Source organism: Embiotoca jacksoni, unplaced genomic scaffold (assembly GCF_022577435.1).
Source record: "Embiotoca jacksoni isolate LCO1_2020_lvr unplaced genomic scaffold, fEmbJac1.0.p SCAF_92, whole genome shotgun sequence".
NCBI classification, from domain to species: Eukaryota; Metazoa; Chordata; class Actinopteri; family Embiotocidae; genus Embiotoca; species Embiotoca jacksoni.
The window spans coordinates 37501-55164 of NW_027185450.1; the positions used below are offsets into that span (position 1 = coordinate 37501).

A 17664-nucleotide genomic window follows, 5' to 3' on the forward strand; every position below is an offset into this window, starting at 1 on the left:
GGCACATTAAATGTATTTTATTTTTGGAAAAATAAATAAAAAAGATTATTTTCCAAAGAGACATGGCTTTTTTGCTTTCTTCGGATTTATTCTTGGATTTATTCTTGGATGAAAAGCAGTTCTTTCGGATTTATCCTTGGATTAAAAGGGAGTTCTTTCCAGAGGAGCATTACCTTTTTGCCTTCTTGGATTAAAAGCTTTTTTCCAAAGGACCATTTTTAATCCGGAGTCCTAAAAATGAGCACAGATCAGGGCGGTTGGTCCCTGGTCAGCCGCCGGAGGAGAGGAGGCCGCCCCCAGACCGGGCCTCATGCGGATTCCGGCCGCCAGGGGCATGATAGGGGAGAGTGGGGTTGGACGGGGAGACCTGAATCCTGGAGGAGGGCCCGTGCTCCTTCTCCCCGCCGTTCATTCGGTGGGGAGTATCAGTTCACTGAACCTAACCCTAACCCTAACCAACCCTAACCCTAAACCCCTAACCCCTAACCCTAACCCTAAACCCTAACCCTAAACCATAAACCCTAACCCTAACCAACCCAAACCCTTAACCCCTAACCCTAACCCCAACCCTAACCCTAACCCTAAGTTAGGGGGGGTGGTCAGCGGGACAAAGAATATGCAAATGATTCAACAAATTACAATATTTTTCAAGTTCAGCAATAAACTTATAACTCTTTTTTGTAAGTTCTGTCACAAACAACGCGTTCACAACAATTACTTTGATATCTCGAATCAACAACAACAACAACAACACAACAGTAAAAAATTTTCATGTGTTCATGTGCTGTTTCAGTACTGATTAAGTTGAACAATGAAGCTTTACAAATATCAAACAGTTCAAACTTTTTGTCACCTCGTTAGCACTTCTACAACCAACAGTTCAACCTCTCAGTAATGAACTAATAGAGAAATCTTAACACTGTTAACAATGTAGTAAAGTACCAGATTGATATTATTAATGATGTCTATCATCTTATGATCACAGCAGGTGAGTTACTCAGTGATGTCAGTGAAGAGTTTACAGTGTTGCTCAACAAGCTAGCAGCCAAAGACATGAGCAGACAGACAGACAGGCAGACAGACAGGCAGGCAGACAGACAATGAAAAAACAAGAGAATAACAACTTTGACAGTTTCCATGTTTTCAGGAGAGATCTCATTATACTGACTGAATCAATCTACCAATCAGAGCGGGAGGGGAAGGTTACTACAGTTTCACTGTGTTGATCTTAAATGTGTGCATTCACAAACCAGTAAATATGTCCGAGTGATAAATACTTCTGTGTTTTTAAGTATGTATTTATGTATCAGGTATGTTTAGGTCAAAATTAATCTGCATAAAGGTCGCTAGCCCAATGCTAACACTAATTCTATAGTAACTCTTATTAAGCACTACATAATCACAGGGTTGGAAAGCAGGTTATGCTAAAGTCATGTGCAACCATAGTTAGCTGTAGAAAGGATGATGTCATTGTGTAATGACTGTGAGTGGATGGATTACAATTTATCTTCAAAACTCATCTATATAGACTGAACTTTGGGGACTTCCCCCATTTCCATATGAAGATGACCTTTAAACATATAATCAGTGGAGCAGTTCTTACATGTTGCTTGTTTCACCCCAAACTTTCAACCAGCACTGTTGTCCAGAGCAGGAACGTACCTATGACATATTACAAACATTACAAAATGTCTTGTTTGTGAGCTGAGCTGCCTAATGGAGCAAGTTCAACCTCAAATAAATGCCTCCTTCCTTCCTTCCTTCCATCCAGACAACCACCACAACCAAGCAGCACTACAACAACTTCAGAGAGAACAGACTGCTGCTGCCATTAACACACAAGTGACTTCTAACCAGTCACACACACCTTTGACACAACTCACCTTATTTTCACCTGGGATGGAAGACGTGTGGAGGAATTACTTCTGAAGGCTTTTGCTACTGTGACCAGGTGACAATAGACAGGAGCCACAATAAACTGGAACTTCAGACTGATGGAGACAATCCAGTTGACTGGATGATAAAACTAAACACCAGGAATGATAAAGGGCCTGAAATAACAGTTTAATACAAAAATAAAATCAAACAGAAATTAACAACCAACCAAATCAAGAATGTGGGTCCAAACTGCAGTCAGGGAGGCTGGCTGGAAATGTCATGTACAACAAATAATCATCACTGCAAACAAATTCACTGGAGCTAAACCAAACCATTTAACAGCACTACAAAATAAACTAACTTACACAAACTCACAACACATGAATAAAGACTGGAACCATTTCCTTCTCCCTGGCAGCCCAAACACAGACACACTGTTTTAATACTAAATACTTTGGGCTGTTTTTTCTGTTTCATTTCATTACAAACTAAAACCTAACCAATGATGGGGAAAACAACAGTGGCTGGTTTCTCAAAAGTATCTGCTAAAATAACTAAAGAAATAAAATCAATTAATGACAAAAATAAGGAACTTTACAAACAAAATCAAATCATTTACAGGTCTGAAACAAAGCCCTTCCCCTCAGTTTAGAACATGCCGTTGCCTGGAGACTATTTACAAAAAAATAATAAGTTAATATGTTAAAAAGAATAGTTGATTTTATTTGGTCTAAAGAGCTACAACAGAAAGTTCATCTTTATATTTCTTCACTACTAAAACCACGTTTTTTAACAAATCTTTTAAAACAAAGGGAGCCAAACTAAATCACCACCAAACCAAGGCAGCTTTAAAACTTGAACTGTGTTGGATGGAGGCTACCATAGAGAGCTAACACTCATGCTCACACATTTACCAAGTTACATCTAAGTGAATACAAAGAAAATACTCAAAGCATTTTTTTATTACAAAAGAAACATGTTCAAGATATTTTTAATAAAGCACAAATCTCATTTTCATATATTGCATGATGTCTTGTACATGTATGTTTGTAATGTACTGATCTCTCACCATGACACCAGCCCTACACTGTAATAGATGAACAACACTCATTTATATTTCTGTCCTCTACATGGATGTAGGACGTACTGAGGATGTTAACTTTCTGTCTGAGGCCTGGAAATGTTTCACACTTTTTACATTAGAACTAACTGATGAATGTGTCTGAATGTTTACAGGGAGGAACAGAGAAACTCAACCTTCCTTCCTTCCTAACCTCAGCTGTCATCTTCACCTGAAATGTGACTGCCAGGTGGACATTGGTTATTAGATCCATCTGAACATACTAATCACAGCTCATTCTCAGTTTGTTTACATGTGTGAGGCTGTGGTAGTTTTCCTTTTAGCAATGCCTGCATGCTGATGATGTCACAGAAAATTCAACATTTTCCTTCATCCTCCAAGTCTTCCAGGTGATGAAGGTCCTCGTCATCTGTGGGCTACAGCTTCAATAACTATCAAACCTAAAGGCTTAATCTCATGCTCCTACATTTAGCTGCAAGTCAGCTTCTCACATATAAACACTCTGTTATGTGGTGGGTGTTTTTCCAGGACCCAAATGCAAGCTCACAGACTCAAGGTTTCAAGTTCCAAAAATACAGTCTTTATTGTCCAAAAAACTACAAACCAAAAGGTGGCACCGAGCGTGTCCACTATACGTCCAGTCGGGAGGGCAACTCGACCGACAGCTCCAGGGGGACACGGGTAACAGGGCAGCCGGCAGACCAGCGGAAGGGACGGCGTCAACAATCTTCCGAGCCGGGAGGGCAACTCCACCGACTGGTGATTTTGACGGGGATATCCGCAGGAGACACAGAGGCCGGAGGAACGGGAACAGGAACAGGACTGACGGAGAGCTGACGGGGAGCAGACGGAAGACGGACGGGGAGCAGACAGAGGACGGACGGGTGGCTAAACAAAAATGCACCGACAACCAGAGTTGTGCAGGGGCAGGTTACATATAGTCCGGGGAGGTGATCAGGGAGATGCAGCACACCTGCAGGTGGTGATCAGGGGTGAGTGGCTGCATCTGCTGGGACCGGTGAGGGGCGTGGCCACGGGAGGTGAGGAGCGTGGCCACAGACAAAAACAGGGGACACAGGAGGAGAGGTGATCGGGGGCAAAACGGAGGAAAAAACTGAACTCCTGACACACACTAACATGCACACATGAATCAGGAATATTTAAAACAGATCCCTATATTTAAAAAAACACAAACAGTGGTCCATTTAATTAGAGAATATAATTACAAACCGTAAACAGTACGAGGAAGGCAAAAAGCACAGAGTAGAGCAAAGCTCCTCCAAGAGCTGGCCACCTCTAGCTGCATATACTTACAGAGTCTCAAAGACAGACAGGGCAAACAGCCAAAGGACAAAATGCTCCACAAGGCCCGCCCCCACAGGACAGGGAGACTCTACAACAGGGGTGGGCAAACTTTTTGGCTCAGGGGCCACATTGACTTTTTAAATTTGACAGACTGGCTGGGCCAGCACCAGATGCATACATATCAAACATAAACATAAAAAAAGGCATCACAGTGTTAATACCTACATTCACTTTTAGTGGGAACAGTGTTGTTGATCACCTTCTCTGTCAGTGCATCGAAGTCTGCTGTTAGTTTTGTTGTGTTCTCAGAACAGATCTGAGGTTTCATCACTCAACTGGGATCTGTGAGGTGCTTTGTTGGTGTTCATTACACTAAAAGTCTGTTCACACACGTACGTAGAGACAAACAACACCAGCATCTTCTGGGACATCTTCTGGGACATCTTCTGGATGTTTGGAAATTTGGCTGCTTTAATGAAGCATAAAACGCATCCAGTTTAAGAGAGTTGAACTTCTCCTTGAAGACGGTGTCACATTGGAGATCAATCGGTTCCAACTGAAACTCCTGTGGCGCCGTTTCAGGGTCTTGTGTGAAGGGACAGGACACCAGCTGGAGGGACAAGACACCAGCTGAAGGGACACGACACCAGCTGAAGGGACACGACACCAGCTGAAGGGACACCAGCTGAAGGGACACGACACCAGCTGAAGGGACACGACACCAGCTGAAGTGACTGAAGGGACATGAGACCAGCTGGAGGGACACGACACCAGCTGAAGTGACTTGTCAATTTTTCCAAAATCAGAGAACCGATGGCAGAACTCTCCGTGCAGGTCGTCCAGTGATTTCCTGTATGTCTTCATGTCGAGGACGTCTTCCAGCGTAGCCAGCGTGGGGAAATGAGCAAATGACTTGTTTGACATTTGCTTTGAGAATAAAACTGGCTTGGTTTTGAAGGCTCTGACGTTTGTGTACATTTCATGGACAAACTGGTCTTTCCCTCGTAGCTTCACGTTCAGCTCATTCATGTGTGTCAGTACGTCCTCAGCAAAAGATAAATCACAAAGACGATCTGTGTCACTCAGCTTAGGAACATCGTCAGCTTTCTCAAGTAGCTCCAAAAATGAGATAATCTCCTGTTTGAGCTCCCACACTCATTGACATACTTTCCCCAAACTCTACCAGCGGATGTTGGAGTGGTGAAGCAAGTCCTGGTGATCAGAGTCAGTTTCTTCAAGAAACTTAATAAACTGAGGATGGTGAAGTCTCCTCGCTCCAATAAAGTTAATCACTTCTACAACCGGCTTCACCACGTGGTCGAGCTGCAGTGGATTTACACAGTGTAAGAAAATGTCCTCCTGCTCAGGGTTGTCCTCTTTCACCCTCTCCTGGATTATTTTGAGCAACCCGACGTTTTTTCCAGTCAGATTTGGCGATTCGTCCGTGGTAACGTTGGCGAGCGGACTCCAAGGTAGCTGGAGCCTCTCGATGACCTCCGACACGCCGTCATACGAGTCCTCTCCCCACGGTGTCCCTTCAGGGATTCCACGGCCAAAAACTCCTCCGTTATCTCAAACTTGTCATTAATCCCTCTGATAAAAATTAAAAGCTGAGCGGTGTCTTTTTTTGTCATTACTTTCGTCCAGTGCCAAGAAATATCATGTAAATGACTCCGCTTTTTTGTTTAGCCTGCTAGCCAAGTCTTCGTCACTGTCCTGCGTGATGAGCTCATGTTTTCTAATTTGTTCTTCTCTCAGGACACCAGACACCTGTTGTCTCTACCAGCACTCTTTGAGAAACTCCCCTTCGGAGAAAGGCTTTCTGGTCTTTGCTAATTTGAATGCCAGCAAATAACTTGGCTTCGTGCTTGATTCTTGGATGGCAGTTTGTCAGATAAAGGTGTTTTGCTGATCCTGCAAACTATCTGCCGACCTCCGAGCGGTCGCCGTCCGTTCCCGCGTTGACTGGTTGTTAGCGCAATGAGCATGCTTGGTGGAAAAGTGACGGCTGATGTTGTATTCCTTTAGAACTGAAACGGTTTCTTGGTAAATCAGACACACAGCCTTCGACCGGACTTCAGTGGAAAAGGATTTAGTCGTCCGTTCCTTATTAAACACTCGGCGCTTGCTGTCGACTTTTCTTTTCTTTGGCCCGTTCATTGTTGCAGATGTGTTCAGAGCAGCAGCAGAGTGACAGTAGAGAGTAGCTCGGCCTAGTGCGCCACCTGGGGGACCGCCAGGTATTACAGGACAAGGTCAAATGAATGCAGTCATAATTATGATATGATTTGATTTGGGCAATTCTGTACCAATCTTCGGCGGGCCGGATTAAAAAGACCAACGGGCCGGATGTGGCCCGCGGGCTGTAGTTTGCCCACCCCTGCTCTACAAAAGGAGCAGATGCAGAAGCAACCCGTCCTCAAATTTGATCTGCTGAAAAAAGGCAAGATGACCTGCCCAGCAAGCAAAAAACACTCAGAGACCACGAGGGGACCACTTTTATTTTATTTTTTTCGTTCCCACGCCTGATAAAGACTAAAATAAGTCGAAACGTCGCGAGAGGCACAAGAATTGAAGACAAATTGTTCATTTTTTTTATAACACAAAACCAGTTTCATTTTATTTTTTTATTTCGGGATCTGTACCCACCCAAAAAAAAAATACAAAATATATATACTTACCATGAACAGGGACTAATAAGCCCAAATGGGATCCTTGTCGGTCACCGTGGAGGACGAGATGGTCCCCCGGTGACATGGACGGGAATACCCTAATTGGAAGCACGGGATACGAGGGAGAGGGGTTGGGGTGGGAGACCTACCGGGGGATGGACCGTGCACTCCCTCTCGCCCGTTTATTCGGACGGGAGGATCAGTTCCCCTACCCAACCCGAACACTCTTCGTTTGTTTCTATGGCAAGCCAGAAGTTCAACCATTTTCCCCAAAAACGGGGCGTGTATGTTTCCGAAAGTCAAAGTTCCCGTATGTACTGGCCTAATCTAGCACCACTGCTTTCGCACTCCGGTCCAGCAGGTGGCGGTAAAGCGCCGTGTGAGCAGGTTTGACAGCAGCTAAAGTGTCCAAAGAAGAAGTGGAGGAATTTAACCGTCAGCTGAGCTGGCTGATGTGAAAATCTCTTATCATAGTACGTGATTTGAGAGCTTCACTACAGACTACTGGGATGGAGAATGACATTCTGGTCTCTCTTGAAGATTTAGGGTGAGTTAAAGAACGTAACAAGTCCGCCTCTGTATGAACTGGCGCTCCACTAAACCAGCCCGGTGCCGTCGTTCCTATTTTAGCTAGCGCCTTGTAACATAGCTTATTTTAGCTAAACGGCTAACTTACTGTCGTAAATAACGTCGCTCTGATGGTGATTTTTTTTCAGTGCTCCTATTGATTTACACACCGGTGTCAGGAGACCTACAGGTTGATTGTACATGTGTGTATAGCGCCAGACATGTTGCATGTCAGCACCACGTTCCTCCCTGTTAACCACGTACACACCTGCTCTCTAAGTTCTGGTTCTGGAACTGAAAAATGGTTCAAGGTTAGTTACATGTAAGCCGAAGTATCTGCTAGCATCCCGAGATCCCGAGCCAGTCCACCTGCAGTATGTGTGTTTGGCAATAAGCAAGGATTCCTTAAATAACCCGATTTTAAAATGGGCTTTGGCTTGGCTGGCATGTGCGGTTGGTACTTGGCCAAAAGGCTTTAGATGTTCTTCTGGAACCGAACTCCAATATTACGGATCGTCACTGCCACGCTGTGCTGATAAGAGAGAAGAGTTGTGGTTTGAAATTGAGGTTTTTATATATGTGTATATGTGTGTGTGTAGGTACCAGGGCCCTCTGTTGGAGGAGGGATCTCTGGATTCGGCTGCTAGCGGAGGAGCAGCTTCTCCTGAGTTTACGAAGCTCTGTGCTTGGATCGTCTCAGAGATTCGACTCTACTGCAGACTGGAGGAAAATGTTCATGCCACTAACTGTAAGTTCTCTTTCATCTCAATGAACTAGAGTGGATCCTGATGCAGGGTTAGGATAACTTGTATAAAAGGAATACTTGCACATCCAATAGTTCTATGTTATTATTTCATTTTCTTGCAGGTTGAAGGTTGGCAAAGAAATGCTATACTTATAACATGTGCTATGGTTTAGGTTGAACAATCAGCTCTTAACTCAAAATAGAAGGATTCAAATCTACATTTGGGCATTTTTAATAACTGTAAGCTCTAAATGACATCATGTGTTGAGTGTTCCTGTGCTGCTGCCTGTCCCAGGTCCAAGTGAGGCGGAGAGCTTCCAGCTGGAGATGAGCGGCCTGCTGTCGGAGCTTGCCTGTCCATACTCCGTCCTCACCAGCGGAGATGTCACCCAGAGGCTCCTCAACAGGACCGACTGTCTGCTGCTCATCAGTATGAAAACAGCACTCTGTAACAACATCTCTGTTCAAAGAGCAAGTCAGACTAATCTTTTATGCTGCATTAACGTGTCAGCTAACGAGATCTGTCTTCAGATAACTTATCAGGACAAGAGAAAACCCACGTTAATGCAGGGATTAGGTCAGGCCACAGACTGGATGTAAAACTACAGACTGGATGTAAAACTACAGACTGGATATAAAACTACAGACTGGATGTAAAACTACAGACTGGATGTAAAACTATAGACTGGATATAAAACCACAGACTGGATATAAAACCACAGACTGGATGTAAAACTACAGACTGGATATAAAACTATAGACTGGATGTAAAACTACAGACTGGATGTAAAACTACAGACTGGATATAAAACTATAGACTGGATATAAAACTACAGACTGGATATAAAACTACAGACTGGATATAAAACCACAGACTGGATATAAAAGAGTTCGTAGCTTCAGGTCTGTAAAATGGTTCTGATCCCGAAGTGTCTTCAGCTGCAATACCAGCGAGTGCCACTAGAGGTCGGCTCCAAAAAGCCTCCGGCTCCATAGACTCCCATTCAACTTCTCTCATCAAATCCAAAGTGAATAAAATGTGTCCATCAGTTATCTCGGTGTTGTTAGCTAAAGTCACTCCTTCTTATTAGTTTTCTGGAGGTCCATCTGAAAATAATCACTCATTCATTTGAAAAGAAGATTCAAGAAGACCTGTTTTTGGGGACGTGTCTGTTTGATTGACAAGCCTGTGGTGCAGTCAGGTTACAGCTATCGGTGGGCGGGACGTAGTATCGTCAGGTTTCCAATCAGATCTGACCTAACTGATGGCTGATGATCAATAACATCACTGATGGTTGGATCAAATAGACAACCTTTGGAGGTGGTTTAGCTTTCATTATTGAGAGTCCTTGTTCTTGATTGACAGTAGTTAAGGAAGAGAGTGTAGGCTCTGCACTGCAGTGGATAATGTGTAAGTAGGCAGGGCTTCCTCAACTGTGTCAGAAATTACAAACAATATGAACTTAAAAAAAATGGATAAAACTAAACCCAGAGTAGACTTCGGTGAAACCAGCATCAGGTAGACAGTCTGTGTGTTCAGTAAACAGCTTCTCTACAGCCACCAGTTCAATTTGCAGTAAATCCCTCCTACTTCATGTACAGTTCAGCTGTCAATCACACAGGAGATATTGTTATTGTTTATTTAAAGGATGACAGTTAAGTAGGTGATCCATCAGCGTGGCCCAGGACACATTTACGTTCTCGCTGCTGGAAGAATGAGGCCGTATGCGTCCCAGAACACCCACTGATGGGTCTGAGTAGCTTGGATCTGAAGCAGACCCGGGTGCGTTCACAGCTGGCCGCGTGTGATCGGATCACCCAGGAGGGATGTGTATGTTGAGTGTGAACAGGGCCTCGGATCAGATGTCAGCAAGTACCCTCAAGATAAAGGCTATGAATGCACAGACCCATCAGATCACGTTAACACCAGGGGGAAATGGGGATATTGTAAGGTGCTGTGCCGGTAGCGACCACCAGGAGGCGGTACAAGCAGATCAGGTGTTTTAAGTTGTTTCAGTAACTACATGTTCTTCTTAGAATAATATTGTTCCATCGTAATATCTGCAACAAAGGTTAGAGGGGAGAGATGTGTGATCTCACACAGATTGTGTTCCAGGTGTTCAGGGGCTCTCAGGTCCGACACCTGTGGCAGATATTTCTTTTGTATTGCATGTGTTTTGTGTCGGTGTCAGTTTTAGCTGTTGGGTTGGAGTAGGTTGGGTCGCTTTCTCAATGATGTGCTGGATTTGGAAAGAAAGAAGTCATTATTGTAGCATGTGAAACACCCTGGTTTGGTACTTTTACTCTGCCGCTACCAAACTTAAAACTGCTGCATCGTTTTTTTCAGAGCTTAGTTGATTTTCTATGCCAGATGTGACATTAGTGAATGTTGTGGAACTTCTGTCTTTTTTCTTTTTTTAAACTCACTGTTTATTTAGTTTTCAACAACATAACAACATGCATTTTCAGGCAGTTACTTTCTTTGTCCATTTTTCAACTGTATATAGTCTTGGTACACATGATATTCAGGTACAGTGTACAACACATAGAGAGAACAACAAACATTTAAATGGTGCTCACTCCAAGAGAAAAAAGAAGGGGAAATAAGAATAAATAATTGATTACATACATAAATAAAAATAAAACAAGGGATGAAAAAGTAATAATTGTCCACTCCTGAATTTAGTATCGTAGGTGCTATATATGATTTTCAGAGAGGATAGTGTATAATGTGTGTGTATAGAGAGAGTTAACAGATAATAGTTCAGCCCGAGGGCCGAGCAACATACAGTGGTAACCCTCATTGTATTAATAATGCTGCGATAGGACCCCATCGTTTAGTAAAGATAGACTTTTGGAGCCTTAATGAATATGTGATTCGCTCCATTTGATAGATGTCCCATAATTTTTGGATCCATATATTGTATGTGGAGGGGATCCGATCCGGTTTTAACCATCTGATAGTTATAAGTTCTCTGTCTTAAAGTTGGTTGACCTCAGTGTTGCTTTTTTCACAATGACATTTTGCTCTGTGAAAAAATAAATATATATATTATACCTTTTAGACTGGCAAGCTGGTAATAGTTTAATCCTCGTTTTTTTAGCCCATGAGTAAAAACAAGTGTTTAAATGCTGAACGATGATGCACCACCTTCACATGGGAAAACAGACATTTCCCACTTAATTCTGTCAGCTAACTCCACTTTAAACTGTTGAATGTCCCACACAACATTCAGAGCTGCTGTGACTTGTTTCACGTCTGCAGTTGTTTTCGGTCTTCTCTCGATCAGCCGTGTTTCTAAGAGTCAAGAAGAGCATCGTGTAGAGACGGTTAAATGCTTAACTTCTCCCCATAAACTCTTTACTCATGCAGATATTCTGACTGGTTAAACACGGGTGTAGCTCATGACATGACAGCAAAGTGTGTTAGTCCAACGGCTGTTGCACTGTGCATGCTGACTTACTCGGCACACACAAAGATAGCCGGACTCTACACGTGTGCAATTTGAACTGGCCAGAACCTGCTGAGCAGCTCTGATACAGCTGCTCCCACTGAATGGAAACACTAAATCCTCAGTACATTTTGTCCTCCGTCAGTCCTAGCGAAGTTCATCCAGACATGATTACTACGTCCTAAATGTGGGGGGAAAAGCAAGAAAGACAGGCTGCGTTACTTTATGAAACTCTGCTATTTATGGAAAGTAAGAAGAACAAAATGAACTGCACGAGTGGAAGACGCAGAAGATCGGATCCGTCTGTTTTACAGAAACGTTCAGGTTTATATCACAGGAAGCTCAGTTTTATGAAGGAAATGTGTCTTTATTATGTAAGCAAAAAAAAACATTTTGAAAGAAAATTTCTCAAACTGCAATTCAAAATAAAGTTTGGCTCTAACAATTTTGTTAGTTTTAGTCAGATTGAAAAGGTTTTTTTATTTAAAAGCAAAGGTTTTAATTCAGTGACCAAAACTGTAAAAGCAAATTTGTTTGCAATGCAAATAATTATATTCTGTTTCTATATTTTTGCTTACAAACTTGATTTTTAATTGCAGTTTGAGAAATTTGCTTTCAAAACGTTTTAGTTTTTTTTGCTTGCATAATAAAGACACAAAAACATCTTCATAAGTTTTAGCCATAAAATATTCAACTACATTACAACAAGCTGACTTTGGATTTCAACAGGAGTCTTGAGGGACAGACAGATCCATCTGATAGGCCGGGAGCAGGATCATTGATCTTTCAGCGGATTAATAATCAGACTGCACATCAACCAACAACTGATTTGGCAGAAATGTGGCTCAAGATCAGTTGGTGGCGATTCAGTCTGAGCTCCATACGATATCCTCCCTGCTGAAATAAAAGACATCATCAGTGTTATTAGTCACATCTGTGTGCCACAAGAAAACTGCTTTTTTTTGTAATTATTTCTGTCATCATGTTTCATTATGTAACAGCAGTAAGATTCAAACCTATTTCCATTTCTCTAATGCAGCCTTTCTGGTGTCAGAGTTGGAGGCGTCGAGGATGATCCTGGTCAACAAGCCCCAGAAGAAAGCCGAGGAGTCCGGCAGCCCCGTGTTCCAGGAGCTGAAGGGCATCTGCGTGGCTCTGGGCATGTCCAAGCCTCCCGCCAACATCACCATGTTTCAGTTCTTCAGTGGCATTGAGAAGAAGGTGAGTTGGGCCGGTGTCACAGGAAGGATGTATGCACTCACAACATAAACGGCATCTAGTCAGGTTTTAGCCTGTATTTCAAGCGAGCTGTGGAACTACTATACTACACAGTAATAGGACATGTATATAATATAAGCTGCCGTTAACCATTAGAACCCGATGAATGCAAAGTGTCTTCAAATTCACACACATCCTATGAAACTGCACCACGGCAGCTTTTCTAAAGTGTCTGTTCCTTCTCTGTGACGAAGCGCTGCAGAGAAAATCAGCTTCAGAGTTGCAGCAAGTTTAATCATCGTTCCACTCATGAAGTTCTGCCTCCATCTACTCTGAACTGAAGAAATCCAGAAGTCCTGATCTCTGAATATCAAAATAACCAGCAGAAACGAGCCTCTGATGATACCACTCGTTTCTCTGGAGCACAAAGAGTTTTCACATTATCCCGTTTTAAAATCACAGCTGACCTCTGTACAGTCTCCAACGTAGAGCTGACATTACCTCCCACTTTGTAATAATAATAATGACGATAATAATAATAATAATAATAATAATAATAATAACAACATATTAGTGGGCCTACACTACAGCTGAGTTATCAGCACATATCATGTCCTGAGTGTGAGTCCCTGTTTGGGTCCCTGGACACCTGAAGTCATTCATGACATTTATTTTCCTTCCGTGTTTTCAAACTGCTGAGGCATGCAGTGTCCCACAAACATGATTCAGATATTAAAAAATTCTAGACAATCATCTCCACACAACTATAAAAAGATATCTCTACTGACAGTATTTTATGGTGAGATACATGTAAAAACATAACAATTTTATAAGACAAAACATATAAAGGCTAATATAAAGAAACCTCTAATTATTATCAAATTGAATGATGAAAGATTTGGATAGCCTGGACTGTCTTGATAAAACCAAGATATACCATGAATGGTTAGCTGCAACAATAGTAAAGATATGATCCTAAAAGTGAAGGTAGTAAAATCACCCTGAAAATAGTCTACAGGGTTCAAAGGGTTAAATGCTGCAAACACATATCTTGTATCTGCTGTCAAGTATAACCTGATTTTAGAAGTGTCCATCCGTGCATTTATATCTGCATGCTCTCTTTATTGGTCTCAGCTGAAAGAAGCCCTCAGTCGAGTCCCACCACATCATGTCGGAGAGCCTCTGCTGAAGAAGCCCCTCGGACCCGTGCACTTGGTAAACACTGTCAAACCACTACCGTTCAGTCAGGGAACTCCGCAGGCAGCAATAACCCTCTTTTCTTCTCTTTTCCGTGTTTTTTTCCTCTCTGCCAGGAAAAAATTGAAGCTATAAACCAAGCCCTAGTAAATGAGTATGAAGTGAGAAGGAAGATGTTGTTGAAGCGTCTGGATGTGACGGTGCAGTCTTTCGGGTGGTCCGATAGAGCAAAGGTACGTGGCAACTTAAATCTGATGAAGCACAACTTAAGCCTTTCAAACAGGAAGATGATGTGTTTAGTCTCTTTAACCTCGGACTTTATCAACCATCGAGTTCAATGGAGAAGTGAAAAAGGCCGAACGTACACACTGAAAATTATCCGGTGTGGAGTTACTTCCTGTCATTGTGTTCACACACACTGAAGCCATGTTGAATGTTTCACCATCTCCAGCTGGTTGGATAATTCCTCACTCTGTCATGTTGCATGTTTCATGCATGTTGCACAGATGATCACCGTGTTGTGGAGAACACAGCTGCATCCTCTCTAGATTAATAGTATCAGAAACAAGACACTTTGATTCAAGTAAACAGAGCTTGCTGTTGTTGGATTGATTGGTGATTGTTCCATTTTCCATAAGAAATCAATTATTCGCATAGTCTATAATATCAAAGACTGAAAAATGTGACATCTGACACATGCTGTGTTCCAGAGAACGTACTTCCTCTAGTACCCGAACAAATAGTTCTCTTCCATGTTCGGACTCTTACTATGTCTTCATCTCGACAGTCGTGTTGTTTCAGATCACACTGCTCACACACTGCACTCCACAAACACACTGATTCTTCTGTCCAGCAGCAGCAGTGGAAAAGAAACACTTTGTGTTAAGGAACAGCTGCAGCTTCCTCACACGCTTTTAATCTGAAAATCCTTTACGTTGGTGGCCCCGCCCCTTCCACTATGGAGCCAAGATGGCGACCGTTTAGGGGGGAAAGCGTCCAGAGTTTCAAACTTGTCTTTTTCTGCAGCGTACTGAGTGCTTCATCCTGGAACTGGTAGTGTTCTGATGTTAGTGTTAGTACACAAGTAGAACATCTGGAACACAAGTAGAACATCTGGAACACAAGAACAACATCTGGAACACAAGTAGAACATCTGGAACACAGGTATAACATCTGGAACACAGGTGGAACATCTGGAACACAGGTGGAACATCTGGAACACAGGTGGAACATCTGGAACACAAGTAGAACATCTGGAACACAACACTGGTCTAAGATATTTGGTTTATTGTAAAGTGAGGGAACAACTTTAATTAATCGATTAATAAAATAGTTGCTGATGCGTTTGAGCTGCTGAATCAGCTGATTGTTGCAGCTGTGGTTTGATGACCGTCTGAGTTCTATAGAGACACTGATGATTCTCCTCTCACCATCTCAAAGCGATTCTTGTTCAAAAACCTGCTAAAAACCAAACACGGTGAAAACACATTTCAGATTTTATTGTTGTGTTCTTCCTATTTTCTCTTCATATGTGACTCGTATGCTTCGCGTGTTGTTGTCCTGTGTTCCTGCAGACGCATGCTGAGAAGTTAGCGAAGGTCTACCAGCCGCTGCGTTCAGCCCTCGGCGCCAAAAGTAAAATCTCTGCCGCCCACCTTCTTGCTGCTCGACAGGACTTCTCCAAAATCCTCCGCACAAGCAGTGGCAAGATAAGAGAGAAGACGGCATGTGCCATTAATAAGGTGGGTTCATCAGTGTCGTCACACCTTCTTCTTTCATATGTTCTTTACAGTCTGGATTCATCTGGTTTCATGAATGTTTGGAGTGTTGTTGAAGTGCATGTTTTATTTAATATGAATAAATATTGTAGGTTATGGAGCCTCCAGTGTTCATACAGACGGGGAAAAGTAACATCAAAGCTGAGATCGGACTTGGCTCACAGGCTTCACTGTTTTATTTCAACACGTCTCCTCCTCAGGTTCTGATGGGCCGCGTGCCGGACCGGGGGGGCCGGCCCTGTGAGATCGAGCCGCCGCCCCCCGAGATGCCCTCCTGGCAGAAGCGTCAGGATGCTCCCCAAGGCGGAGGACACTATGGGGGGGGGTGGGCATGGAGGTGGCGGCGGCAGGGGGGGCTACGATCACTACTCCCAAGGTGGGCGCGGAGGCTACGAGAGAGGCGGAGGAGGAGGACATGGAGACAGGGGAGGTAGGGGAGGAGGTGGAGGCGGCAGAGGGGGGAAGGTGCAGGGAGGCTGGGGAGACGGGGTGGGGGCAGGGGGAGGAGGGAGAGGTGGCTACAACCAGAGTCACCATCAGGATGCAGGAGGTCATCAGGGAGGAGGAGGGAGAGGAGGTTACGGAGGAGGAGGAGGAAACAACCTCGGAGGCTTCCAAGACCCAGGATACCATGGAGGAGGAGGAGGTGGTGGTGGTGGAGGTGGTTACCATGGCAATTATCACCAAGATGGAGGCTGGCATCAGGAGAGAGGCGGGGGACGAGGAGGTCGGGGGGGTAGAGGCAGAGGAGGCAGAGGAGGAGGAGGAGGTGGCTGGGGAGGGAGAGGGGGACAGAGTTTTAACCAAGGAGGACAGTTTGAACAGTTCTTCCAACATGGCGGTCAGAACTACAACCAAGCTGGCTTCAACCAGGGCCGACACTACACCAGTTGAAGACGCAGCACGGCATCACAGCAGAGTCCACCTGAACGCGTCACTCCTCCTTCTCCTCCTCCTCAGGCTGCAGTGTGGTTGGAAGTTGACTGAAGTGTTAAAAGAGGAGTATACACTCTACCGACTGTTCTGCAGTAATTATCATACACAGACCGGTTCTGCTGGAGTTCTGCTTCATCCCGCTGTGTTTTCTTTGCTTCATTATTACGACTCTTCATGCCAACAGCTCTGCTGGTTAGCAGTCGATTAGCTGACTGCCAGCTAGCAGGTTAGCTGGACTCTGCTGTTTTGACCTCTTATTGATGCCTAATTAGCCTTATATTGGATATCGGTTTTGAAAACAGGAAAAAGTTCCTTAAAATTTCAGTGTTGATGCACCTACTGTGTATCTGACATTAGAAATGCACATCATTATCACGTGTCGGGTTCTTGAAATTCTTACAGCGTCATTGAATTTGATGATTACTTGAATACAGGTTATTTTTTTCCAGTCCTCATTTTGTTTCGGTAGATTTGACTGGGATCTCCTTTGTTATCTATTTAAAAGATGTCATCTTGTACTGCTCATGGAAGATTGTATGCATACAGATATGGATGTTGGAAAGTTTGCATGGATGTGTGAATGAGCAATAAAAGCTGAAACGAGAATATTATCACTTTCCATTCAGTCGTCTGATTAAATCAGGAACTGTCAAATTCTCCGAGTGGCCAGACAGCTCATTTCAGTTTGTATTGTACAAAAGACGGATATCTGCATATTCATGAAAAAAGCAAGCAAATCCACAGCTGACAATAATTGACAACCAATGTACAGCTATATATATATATATGATAAATACACAGTAAATAGTGGTAGCAGCCAGTCAACAGTGTTTGC

The 17664-nt window shown here is 43.4% G+C and overlaps 1 protein-coding gene across 1 annotated transcript; it reads left to right on the forward strand.

Annotated features, from left to right (window-relative positions):
* Positions 1–7336: 7336 nt before the first annotated feature.
* Positions 7337–17448, forward strand: fam98a (family with sequence similarity 98 member A). The gene is given in 9 exon segments (XM_069141882.1): positions 7337–7483; positions 8103–8251; positions 8544–8678; positions 12740–12921; positions 14053–14133; positions 14232–14348; positions 15690–15857; positions 16094–16216; positions 16218–17448. Coding segments are annotated over 9 exon segments (1563 nt in total). The 5' UTR covers positions 7337–7445; the 3' UTR covers positions 16788–17448.
* The last annotated feature ends 216 nt before the right edge of the window (positions 17449–17664 follow it).